A 12,469-nucleotide genomic window follows, 5' to 3' on the forward strand; every position below is an offset into this window, starting at 1 on the left:
ATCTTAAATTCGCTTGGCAAACTGAGTCCAAAGTTCGACTTGTTTCACATGTGTATTAAAGGCAATGGCGAGCTTGCAACCTATTTTGATCAAATTACGGTGGGTGAGGTTTCAAAAGTCAATAGGACATGAGGGTTCCAATGAAAGAGCTAGTGATAACGTACGTCGGGGTGGATGTGCTTTTCGTTTAAACAAAAAAAAAAGATTTTTTTAAAACGATTTTTTTTTGGGGGTAAAATTCCATAGGCTAACATGTAGGCTGCTGACTCTGACGATAGGGGGCGTTGTGAAATGAGACTAAACGGAGACGGAGGAGGAGATGGAGAAGGAGGGCATGGTGGGGATAATGATAATGCTGTTGAATATCAACAACAAGAAGAAGACGAAGAAGATGAGAAAACAAGGAAAAATAAAGAAGAAGAAGAAGGAGAAGAAAAAGAAGAAGAAAAGGGGAAAGAGAAAAACAAGAAATATTACACAGATAAAATTCAATGAATTGAGAGGGAAAACCGGCTGGATCCCCATTCACATTCCCCGTCTAATCGGTGGCCTTGTTAACTCGTATTTCATACACCGAGTAAGACCGGTGCAACGGTAGCGCATCACCTCCCACAACCCCGCACTGGTTCCAGTGCCCCATCAATGCTAGGACTCTTGTTACGCCCTTTTTTTCAGTGGTATGCATACGCCTAATAAAAGTGCCAATACTTGCCACAATGTGCATGAAATATCAAATTCAAAAAATAAATATATAAAGTTAGGTATTGAAAATAAAGTTGAATGTGGGATTGCTTTATGGCCCCCCTTAAGATCTCGGCCGTGAAAGGGCCGATCGCCGCGAAAATTTCCACGCATATCAAGTAAAGTGTATAGAATAATAATATGATATCAATTTTTTGAAAAAATTAACTCATTTGCATATGTATGGTAATATATATGCAAATAAGGTCATAAAATCATATTGTTACCCCTAATTCATATATTATTCATATTTTTCACTACATATATTCATTAGATCATGGGGAATAATAATACGACAAAACAAATTGGAAGAGCCAGCTTATTCCTTATGTTATCTCTTGTTTTGATAATTTCTTATGTATTTCATTGGTTTTTTTTTTAACTTATAGTGTATTTTATTGGTTTTGTTGTTTTATTTCATTTCTTACTACAATTCAACTATTTTGACTCCCAAAACAACCACCTAAACTTTAAACAAGACCCAGTAACCAATGTCTGATCTACTGTTTGGAAAATGACATTTCCATATGTTTTGTACACAAATCGCAAAAATGTGCGATTTTCGGGCTGACAAGCAAAGACAAAAGGTCACGTGACCTTGTAACTATAGGTCCGATTTTCATTTTTTTTTCTTTAAATGCGCAAGATTCGAAAGAAAAAAGTCAGCGAGCGGCGGGGCGCCATCCATATGCGTTCCCGAACAATCAGAAAAATCGTGGAGGGGGGGGGGGGGCATGATGGCCCCCGGCCTTATTAGGGTTAAGACCTAATGTTGTTCCCAATGTGATTAAAATGTAAATTATGCACGGACAAATGATGATTGGAAGAGCGAATTGGAGTGGAAACAAAGAGATCTAAAAGCAGATAATTAGGAAAAGGCGTTACTACAATAAATGGCAATGACACATCCAGCTAGTGCAATCAGATTATTTGGAGTAATGAGCATTTAGTAAATTAGATATAATAACTACCTTTTTCTTTTTCAATTCGTTGAAGAAAGAAGTTCTTTCTGTAATTTTTTATTTCGGTATTTGCATTTCAAGAATTTGCATTTTGATTGATGGATGAAATGACAGAGAGAGAGAGAGAGAGGGAGAGATGGAGAGTGAGAAAGAGAGAAAATGTGTGTGTTTGTGTGTGTGAGGTTGTGTGTGTAATATAAATGTGTGTGTACATTTCTTGTACATTATGTAAATGTTTACGTAGTTGTTACTTTTTTATGATCTACGTCCTGTTGTTTATTATTAAGATGTTAGTTTGTAAATTTATTCAAACTGATTACTAACAATGCCCTTCAAAATGTCTATATGTTATATTGTTTTATTATATGTTTGGAAATTAAAATAAATGAAATAAAAAACCTTTTTATTTTTAAAGTAAAAAAGGTATGTGTGTGTGTGTGTGTGTGTGTGTGTGTATGTAATACGAGAAAGGGTGGAGTGGTAAGGAGCGGGAGAAAAGAAATAGAGATTACAGGCCTAGGAGAATAGAGTGAGGAGGGGCGAGCAGGGAAGAGATGGAGATAGAGAGAGAGAGAGAACAAAAGGTGAAGGATAGGAGAGCATGCGGATGTAGAGTCAAGCGAGAGAGAAAGAGAGAGAGAGAGGGAGAGGGGAGAGAGAGATATATAGAGTGAGAGGGGATGAGAGGGGTTGAAAAGAGAGAGAGAGAGAGAGAGAGAGAGAGCCAACGCGAAAAAAAAATGGATAGAGAAAGAGAGAAACATGTTAATGTAAGGAGAAAGAGAATAAAAGCAAATGACGGAGCAAAAATATAATGGTTAGAGGAAGAGAGAAAGAGAGAGAGCCAACGCGACAAAAATTGGAGAGAGAGGGAGAGAGAGAGAGAGAGAGTGAAACATAATAATTTAAGGAGAAAGAGAATAAAAGCAAATTACAGAGCAAAAATATATGGGGTAATAACATGTCGACAAAATAAATAATGATGTCTTCATTGTATCGGGGTAAAAAGAATAACGAATTCATCTATTTCATGAACTAAAACAGGCAGCAAATAAACGTATACACCGTGGCTACGATTTGATATTGAACTAATAGTGCAGGGCCTTGCACACAATGCCACTATATATGCCACGAGAGTCAATTCACGTGTATTTCCTAAAATCGGTCAACATTAATTCATAATGATGCTGTGATGACTAGTTTTGACACTTTTCAAATATATGGAAATCTCAGTCAATAGACAGCTCATCCGTTAAAAGGATAGACGTACCTTAAAAGTTTTAAAAGTCAATCAGCCATTATTTCATTTGACAACCCCAATTAAAAATTTAGTTCGTCAAGGCGTAATTGATCATGTGTGTTGTGGTATCCATGGTAACAACAAACACCAACGGATGAATTTGGTATTGCAATATTTTGGGGTTAATCATGAATATTGTTTGAGGGAGAGTCTATGAGAGTACTTGTTCAAAAGTACTTGTAAAATAGATGAATTGAGGAATAACTATCCTCTCCCCACTCCCCCATCTCTCTCTCTCTCTCTCTCTCTCTCTCTCTATATATATATCTCTTTAAATTGTATAATGTAATAATAATAATGATTATGATGATAATGATAACACTAATAATGATAATAATAGTAATGATAACAATAATACTGATAAAAATAGTAACAATCAGAATGATGATACTTTAATAGTCACGTTTATAATGAAGCTTATTACTACCAATGACTACGTTTATTAGCGCTATACATCGATATTATTAATACCCCGGTCATTGGATTCAATGACTTATCCGCACATGATACAACACACGCTCCACTCCCTGGGGAGTATCATATCCCGGCCAGGTTTCCTTTTTACAAGCGCACACATGCCAATCCGACCACACTGACGATCGCATCCCACCGGGAACCATTTAACACCTGGGTTGAGAGTGGCAAATGAAGATTAATGTTTTGCCAAAGGAAAGGGTGAGATAATTGTGATTCTGAAAAATGGTCAGAATTCTGACCCAGGGCCATTTTAAAGGGATTGGGTAACTTTGTCTCAAATTCTGAAACAAAATCCTGGATTTAGCTCATGCTGCAATGATATTTATAAACCTTTAGGTCAGTCAGGAACCCCATGACTTGTACGAGCAGATCGCTTGTCTGATTATCAAGATATTTATGATCGGAAATCGAATTCAAATTTTGCGTTTTCCTAACGGTTTTCATAGCACTACAGTCTGTTGGGAAAAACGAGTATGGTAAAACCGGTCACTCAAAGATTTTGAATTTTTTGAGGCACTTCATGGTCATTTTGAAGCACGATTTTTAAGGGCTTCAATATTACACCATATTACAGATACTGACTCTTAGGGCCTGGTCAGATTTAACGTTGTTAAACTATGCCTTTAAGAGTATACTCGAACCGCAAACCACGTGATCCACAGTCCGATTGACGTATCCGCTATACACAACGATACCGCTAGCTCTGTCTATCTATTTGAAGGCTATCACGCGCACACGCACACGCACACAAACTACCACATTGCATCCTAAAACGGCAGATAACTGAAACGCAAATTGATGATTTATGGCATGCCTAAATGATTAAAAACCTTTCTAAATTACTTAATGTTGAGAGCGATGTCGTATAACATTTTGCATTACATATTACATGAACATCGTGCAGGGCGCCGGCTCTAAACCCAAATGCAAGAAAGAACATTTATGATGATAAATTTCAAAGAAATTGACAACAGACTTTCATAAAAAATATAACATCCCTGATAAACTGTATCCATTTTGTACCACTGAATGAGAAGGTTACCTTACACAAGGGATGCGAATGAAATTAAGACTGTAATCATCATAACAAAGAGATCATACATTTTGCTTGTAATAAGCATTTCTCTGAGTTTGAGTTGGAGTTAAACCTTTTTTCGACTGCCTAGTAGTCAATGTCAATAAAGTAGCAATTGTTTTGAATGAAATAACACACACATAATGGCTTTTGACCCATATTCGTTGCTTCAGCCTAAACTTGGTACAAAAGGATTTTGACAATATTTTTTGAAAAGCCTGCTGTTCAGTTATCCTTGGCAACACAATTATAAAAATGATATCATTATACAGGGTATTAGTTCTTATTTTAAATGAAATACGATTCAAGGTTACACAAGTTTTAACTTTTTAATTAAAAGCTACCAAAGTTGGGTAAACTTTTGTTTGATACGCACTGTATTGTGGCCGATAAGAACATCGTTGAGAAAGTGTCCACAATGTGTGACGTTTAAACGCAACTGAAAATATTAACTTTGCAATAATTTCATAACCTTGCTGGAAGTCACTTTTCATTTAATTCTTGTTTAAAATTTTATCGGAGGGGGGGGGGGGGGACAAACTACCCCTTGCCCCCTTCCAAAACGCCAATCTTTCTGACCCATTCTAGCTTCGGTACTGGTATCTAATTATCGATGCTCATTATTATGTAGAGCACACGCCGGGGCACGCTTTCCCCTTTTATCATAAATTTACCAGTAATCACAACGCCATCAAGAAAATGCTTTTTTAAAATTAGATTTTAATAGAGGCAAGTTGCAGGCAAATGTCCAGCATTCTCGCTCCCGCTCCTAAAAGTGGCGGATGTGACGAACGAGATGAAAAGTGGAATTGCTAATTTAGAGGAGTTTTTGAACAAATATTTGATCAGCATGATAGTTTTGAGTGATGATGTATGTGAAAAATTATCTCATTATCATCAGCGTTCACCAATAGATCAATCTGGAAGAGATCGTGACCCTCCGTCATGGTATGGGCTACTGGTATAATGATCGACATTGAGCAGCTGAAACGAACCTAATTGCGTGTTTGTAGTTTCTGTCATCACTGTTGGAGATGGGGCAAAAGAGATACCGCAAAGTGGGGACAACTTTACATGGAGGAAGGTAGGAGTCTCGCCAGATTAAGATAAGATACTTTCGTAACTTCTTTCGGACATAACGTTCTGGGTTTTCTTTGTGAAAGAAGATTCATCAATGTAAATAAGATTGTCTCAGTTCAATTGGTTTATGTATCTGCCGTCAAATACATAGCTGAAAAGAAAAACAACAGAAACTTGAAACTGTAAGCTAGACATTTTTTTTTTCCGATAATAATATACAAGAAAACTCAAATCAACAATGTCGGTGAAACTGCCTCAATTCAATGAATCTGGTGATGCGACTTGCTCTGCAAGGAACGAGGTTTTAATTTTCGAAGCTATCGTCATCTCTCTAGCTTCTGTCGCTGGTATTCTGACAAACATCTTCAACATCGTCGTCGTACCTCATCTACCCGGTACGAGCATTGCCAGCAAGGCATTATACAGCATTGTATTCATAACTGATATATTTGGTTCACTGACTGCCTTCCTTACCCTCCCATGTTTTGTCCTGTGTCGGTGGGTATTTGGAGAAACATTCTGTTTGATTTTCACCTTGGTTTGGAACACGTGCCCGAGGATTACAAGCACATGTCTGTTTCTTCTGGCCATTGACAGGCACATCTATGTGACTCGGCCCCTTCGATATGAGCAAATCGTCACACCAAGTCGTTTAGGTGTTGTCACGGCAAGTGCATTGAGTCAGATCGTTTTCAATGGTCCAGTGTCGTTGTTGTTTTTACTTTCGAAGCCTACCATCACATTTGACCCTTACGCAGGAGCATGCGACTGGGCTCCACTGGCAGATGGCTACGACAGTGTGTCGAATGATATTACCATAACGTTCTCTTGGTTATGCATTTTCCTTGTCACGATTATCTGCGTACATTCACATATTGCCTGCATCACCCGCCGCCACTCGAACACGATTAAAACCCGTCAGAACATGGACCCGCGGTCAACAGTCAACTCAGTTTCGATGACAAATAGGACAACACAAAGCATATCTGCGGCGGAAGTTACTTCAACGTTCACAGAGAAGTCTTTGACCCATCCAAAAAGGAAACCCGATCAGGTTAGCGAGTTCCAAGAGGGTACGTCCGCCTGTACCTCAAGTAAAGCGACAAATCATCCTCCGAAGTCGCGCGGTGCCTCCCAAGCACCTGTTCCGGTCGATGTCTCCGAGCCTTCTCCTACCACTCCTACAACTCTGCATGGCGTTGTCCAACCCTCAACCAAGGATCCCCATCAACAAGACGCCAAGGCAGTTCCTCAGCGACAATCCGCAGAGTGGAAGGCAGTCAAAATGGCCATTCTGTTGTCAGGTGCGTTCTTCCTTGGGTTCCTACCAGATGTCATCTACAAAGTCATGCAAATCACTGGATTCGTAGATATCTACCAAGTCTTTATAACAGTGCATCTCTTATACATGAATCGAGTTTGGTGGAATGCTCTGATCTTCTACTACGGAAGGAACGCATATCGTTTACAAGTTCGGAGACTGTTTCGTTGTCTGAAACCGAATCGGGTGGACAACATCAGCGATTTTTAAAGTCATTACAAATAAACATCTCTCATGTTTCCATTTAAGATTAGCTTTCTTAATGTAATATCAATTTTTGTATTTAAGTTAAATGCACTTGAATGATATCCTGTGCTGCAATCTGTGACCCCCCCAAAAGGGAAACCTACGATATCTAAACTGTATAATAAATAGGGTAATGTAATTTCCTTTCGGATCAGGGGGTGTTTCACAAACTTTCTAAGTCGAACTTAACTCTAAGTTGGACTTAAATATTATGGAGAGCCATTTGTAGCCTCATAATGAAATATATTCAAAAGCAAAAATTCAAGTAATTTAGACTTTTCATAAATTCCACGCCAAGAACATGAAATCTCCCAGGATAGTAGGAACTATGAATGATTTGAATCAACATTTTATGCCTTTTAAAATAACTTTTACAAAATATTTTCAAGGATGCTAATGGCTTTCCATAATTGTTAAGTCCAACTTAGAGATAAGTTCAACTTAGGATCTTTGTGAAACACCCGCCTGGTGTCGGCCTGGTGTAGGCCTCACCGATGTGATTATAGGTAGTACAGGTTTATCCTCTTACCTTCGTCTTTTTGTACAGCCATACACCAGCCACATCGGAGAAACCGAGATCAGACCAACAGGAGACCGAACAAACAATTACATTACCTCATACCTCGGTCAAACCGACGAGACCGACAAAAGACCGAGAACGGACCGAACAAACAATTAGAGCCTCCATTACCTCATACCTCGGTCACACCGACAAAAGACCGAACACACAATCTGGGCCTACATTACCTCATACCTCGGTCACAGCGACGAGACCGACAAAAGACCGACAAGACACCGAAAACAAAATAGGGCCTACATTACCTCATACCTCGGTCACACCGACAAAAGACCGAGAACGGACCGAACACACAATCTGGGCCTACATTACCTCATACAACGGTCACAACGACGAGACCGGCATGAGACCGACAGCAGACCGAACAAAAAATTAGGGCCTACATTACCTCATACCTCGGTCACACCGACAAAAGACCGACAACAAAACGGCCTAAAGCCGATTCGGCCGCGCTGGCTGTCTGACCCGGGCATTAGCAAGTTTACTTTGTTATACATCACAAACTATCGCCATTTTGTATATTTACTAAATAATAAATCTTTGAGACATATAAAAAGAAAATTACCTCCTCATCTGGATAATACGCTAACGTTTGCCTCGCGGACGTTATTCCACTTGTCAACAAGGAACAAACCTGTTCCATAATTCCTTCTACGTAGTCAAAAATTTAAGAGTAAATATTGGTTAGTATATAATAAAGATGAAATCAACTAAAGTACACCTTTTCATCTATTACCCCCTTGTGACTCGTGTTTGTTTAATTTCACACTTCGCAAACTAGAATGCACAGTTTAGGTGAAATCGTCTTCATCTATATATATACATGTACTTCATTTACGAATAGACGATACATTTAGGTCTAATGAAAAATAATCAAATATCTTGAATTAGCTACAATAGAGATATTGAATACATTTTACAGAAGCTGATTTTAAACAAGCTCATAAGCAAATTGATTGTTATCATGTTTAGATGAGAAAACTTTTGTTCAAATATAAATGATTCACGACTGAAGACAGAGAGGCTCAGGCTCTCATCCAAACGTTTTCATTTGTTTAAACAGAAAATACCTAGTGAAATAAATGTATATCTCATTATAGAAGTAAATTATTTTTTCTTCTTTTTGCTCATTTGTTTGCGTAGCATTGTCTCATATCGTGTTGTTTATTTTGTTGTTGTGTTTCGGTTTGGTTAGGTTGTATTTCTTGTTAACGAGAATGTCTGTTTTATTCAATTGTTATTACTATTTGCGCTTTATGAAATCATTAGTTACATAGAGTCAGCATCACAATGAAAAGTAAGTTATTTTTGGCTCTTATTATACTCTTATTATGTTACTGTATTTATTGTTATATCTGTTGGTATTTTTTGTTTTCTGTATTGAAATAAATGCGTTGAACCGAAAAAGAAATCATTATTTACATTCCATGTTTGATGTATGACTAAAAAGATATGGCTTCTGTGTGTTTCTTTGTAAACATAATTCCGTTGTAAACATGATTATAATAACTATTTCTTATTGTCATAATTACCTCTATCATCACATACAAGTAGTAACAGTAATAATGAAAATAATTATAATAATAATATTTGTTTTAAAACAATGTGAGGAAAACTATTTCTATACAATGTTGTCAATTATCCTCTTCGTCTCTTTAGATAGTCCCCCTCTCTCTATTTCTTTCTCCACCCCTTCTCTCTCTTTATCCTTTTCTCTCTTTTGACAAGAATAGCTAGACATTATATATAACTTATAGAGTCATTCCGGGCCCAGTAATTTACCAGACGATAAATAACTGCGTCTTTATGGACACACGTATCAACAAACATTCTAAATTTCAAGCTATCAATAATAATGATAATAATATTGTTAATAATAAATCTGGATTTACATACCGCTTTATACGGAATAGCGTCGCTATATAAGCACTTTATTATTACCCCAGTCATCAGATTCATTTACGCACACTTATGCACGTTCTCCACTCCCTGGGAGTATTCCTACCATAATAATGATCACCACGAGGACATATGGTAATTCGTATAATATAGATTTATATTTTATTACAATGAGAGCGAGATGGGAGAGGAAGAAATTATTCATATACATACATTATAAAGAGAGAGAAAGAGAGAGCGAGTGAGAGAGAGAGAGAGAGATGTCCACTTCAGCATTGTCTATTTGCACACGTATCTCCACAGTTCAAAGGTATTGATTTTAACATTAACTCTGAATGTTTCATTTGATCAAATATGATATTGGAATAAGATATAACTTCGATTCTCATGACTTGCAATAGTTGGAAATCAAACTTCCCGATTCAACGTTCTACTCTTGCGTATAGTGATCATGGCGGACAAGCAAATCAAGGTAGCATTGTGGTGCGTGCCACGGTCGATGTCCACGGTGTTTGCGAAATGCATGAGTGCCATTGACGAGATGGAAGTCTATTTGGAGCTTTACTCGTATTCTGCATCAGTGAGCGGCGTTTTCCACTCGGCGACGGGGCGTGTATTGCCGAAGAAGCTTGCCGGGAACGAGACGGTATACGAAGAAGCGCTGGCAGTGTGGAAGCAAGAAACTGACAGCATTTTAAATCCGAAAAGAATATCGTGAGTAAAATTTCGAAGAAAACAAGGGAAAGAAGCTGGAGTATATTATATAAGGAGATAAGGAGATAATCAGGAGGGGGGGGGGGGGGGGGGTCAAAAGGTACTATGTTTTTTTAATGTTTTAAATGGGGGGGGGGGGGAGCAAGCAGGTAACGATAGAAGCGCTGTAGGGTTATTAATGCAATTGACAGCGCCCAATTACATATGATTGGCAGGTTAGCGGCGCCAATAAATGGATTTGCGTAGAGTTGCGTAGTGTGGCGTACCAACTACGCCGAAATTAGGCTGCGTATTCATGAAAAAACGTTGCTTCAGCGTAGTCCCTGCGTAGGTAATGCCTAGGCTGGCGTACGATGGCGTATGGTTACGTGCGTAGGGTAGCGTTCTGTTGCGTAGGCTTGGCGTTCTGTAGCGTAGTGTTGCGTATAGACTTGCGTACAAAATGCGTACATGTATAAAAAATTATACATGTTTAAGTTTGTGTGTCCATCTCGCGTACCCCTTTGCGTCCCTCAGCGTACAGTAACGTAGGCCAGCGTAGGGCAGCGTAATACTGAGAGAAGAAGTATGTTTTATGTGATGTTTTGAAAATTGGCAAAACTGGTTAATCATCTAATGGAAAGTGTGATATTGTTCCACGTTTTTCGAAGCAATCACACTCTGAAAAAATGTTGGGCTAAAAAATTGCTATTGGGTAAACTAAAGATTTTGCATGATTTACCCAGTGTTGGATAAAAAGAAAATAACTATCTTTTAACCAACCGACTTACATTTGAGGCCGCCATCCTTGTCAAGCATCGCTTATTATTGCGGTCTCCTTCACTTTTACATAGATAGTTAGGATAATACTTAAAATTTATAATAATAATGTTATAGAAATATTAAGTTTCGTTATGTTAATATATTTTTAAAAAAATTGACATAAAGTTATTATTGTTTGTATAGTTTGTATTATACCATAAGTTTATTATGTTCTTTGTTATTATATTTGGAAAAATACAGAAAAAATCAAATGATTTGCCCAGTAACATGTGCCCAACTTTTATTTACAGTGCACTTCTGGGTCGATTGAATAAAAAGCGCTCACATAGGACAATTTGGTGCCCATATTTGGTTTTAAAAATATGCACATTATACAAATATTGCTACCGTTATTATCAGAACGCTTCTAAGCCTAAGATTATATTGACTAGTTTGTAATTTCGCCAAGTCGGGTTCCTGAGGTTCAAATTATAGACCTATTCTTTTTTTAAAAATCAAAATGCTCATATCTTTTCAGATGCTATGATATCAAACGAGATCTTGAGAGCACGAAGAGTAAGTTAGTTTTTATCAAGGAGATGGCCTACATCACAGATTATGTCCAGGAGTATCTGCCGCAAGGCTTCAAGTATGTCTTCCTCACTAGAGAGCCTACCAGGGTCTTTACATCTTTCCGGAAAAGTATACAAGCCTCGGGAATGTTCCATCGAACAGAAGGTCCCATTCTGGACATCATACGCGAAGATCCGGCGAATATTCGACCAATGTCTTGGTACGAGAAACAGCACCAGCTCTGGAAATATGTCCAAGAGCACCTCGACCCTAACCCGATCATCATCGACGCCACTGATCTCGCCTCCCAACCGAGGAAGATCTTGAAGAGTTTCTGTGAGGCTGTTGGGTTTCTCTACAGCGATAGCCTCCTGCAGTGGTCCCCGAGTCAAAACTTCCCAAAGAACTTTGTGACGGCAGGAGAAAACTTAGAACAATTCGCTGCGTTTTATTCTACAGCTTTAAGCAGCACACACTTCATGGCGCCTGCTAAAAAAGGGCCTATACCACGTGATCAGCTTACGGATGACGTCATCCGATGCGTTGACTACTCCATGCCATTCTACCGTGAGATGTATGAAAACAGACTGCAAGCTTCTTAAAAAATGTCCGCAGGTCTTTCAAACAAGAATAAGTCTCGCTTTGTGCATTTTAGAATAATCCATGCCCAAGTGATGTAGGCGCTTCATAAACGCCTTTCCTTTGCCCTTTTGAAAATGATACTGCATAAATAATACAGAGTCGGGGCTAAATGAATAATGTT

At 38.3% G+C, this 12,469-nt stretch overlaps 1 protein-coding gene across 1 annotated transcript; it reads left to right on the forward strand.

Moving 5' to 3' along the window:
* The first annotated feature begins 10,129 nt into the window (after positions 1–10,129).
* On the forward strand, positions 10,130–12,418 carry LOC100889781. The gene is made up of 2 exons (XM_003723437.3): positions 10,130–10,392; positions 11,672–12,418. The coding sequence occupies exons 1-2, from the start codon at positions 10,130–10,132 to the stop codon at positions 12,306–12,308; spliced, it is 900 nt and encodes a 299-aa protein (XP_003723485.2). The 3' UTR covers positions 12,309–12,418.
* The last annotated feature ends 51 nt before the right edge of the window (positions 12,419–12,469 follow it).

Source organism: Strongylocentrotus purpuratus, unplaced genomic scaffold (genome assembly GCF_000002235.5).
Source record: "Strongylocentrotus purpuratus isolate Spur 01 unplaced genomic scaffold, Spur_5.0 spur5_scaffold_21, whole genome shotgun sequence".
Taxonomy (NCBI): domain Eukaryota; kingdom Metazoa; phylum Echinodermata; class Echinoidea; order Camarodonta; family Strongylocentrotidae; genus Strongylocentrotus; species Strongylocentrotus purpuratus.

Coding starts and splice junctions, on each gene's coding strand:
- LOC100889781 (XM_003723437.3), top strand. CDS start 10,130: ATGGCGGACAAGCAAATCAAGGTAGCATTGTGGTGCGTGCCACGGTCG. Junction 10,393..11,671: donor TTAAATCCGAAAAGAATATC/GTGAGTAAAATT, acceptor ATATCTTTTCAG/ATGCTATGATATCAAACGAG.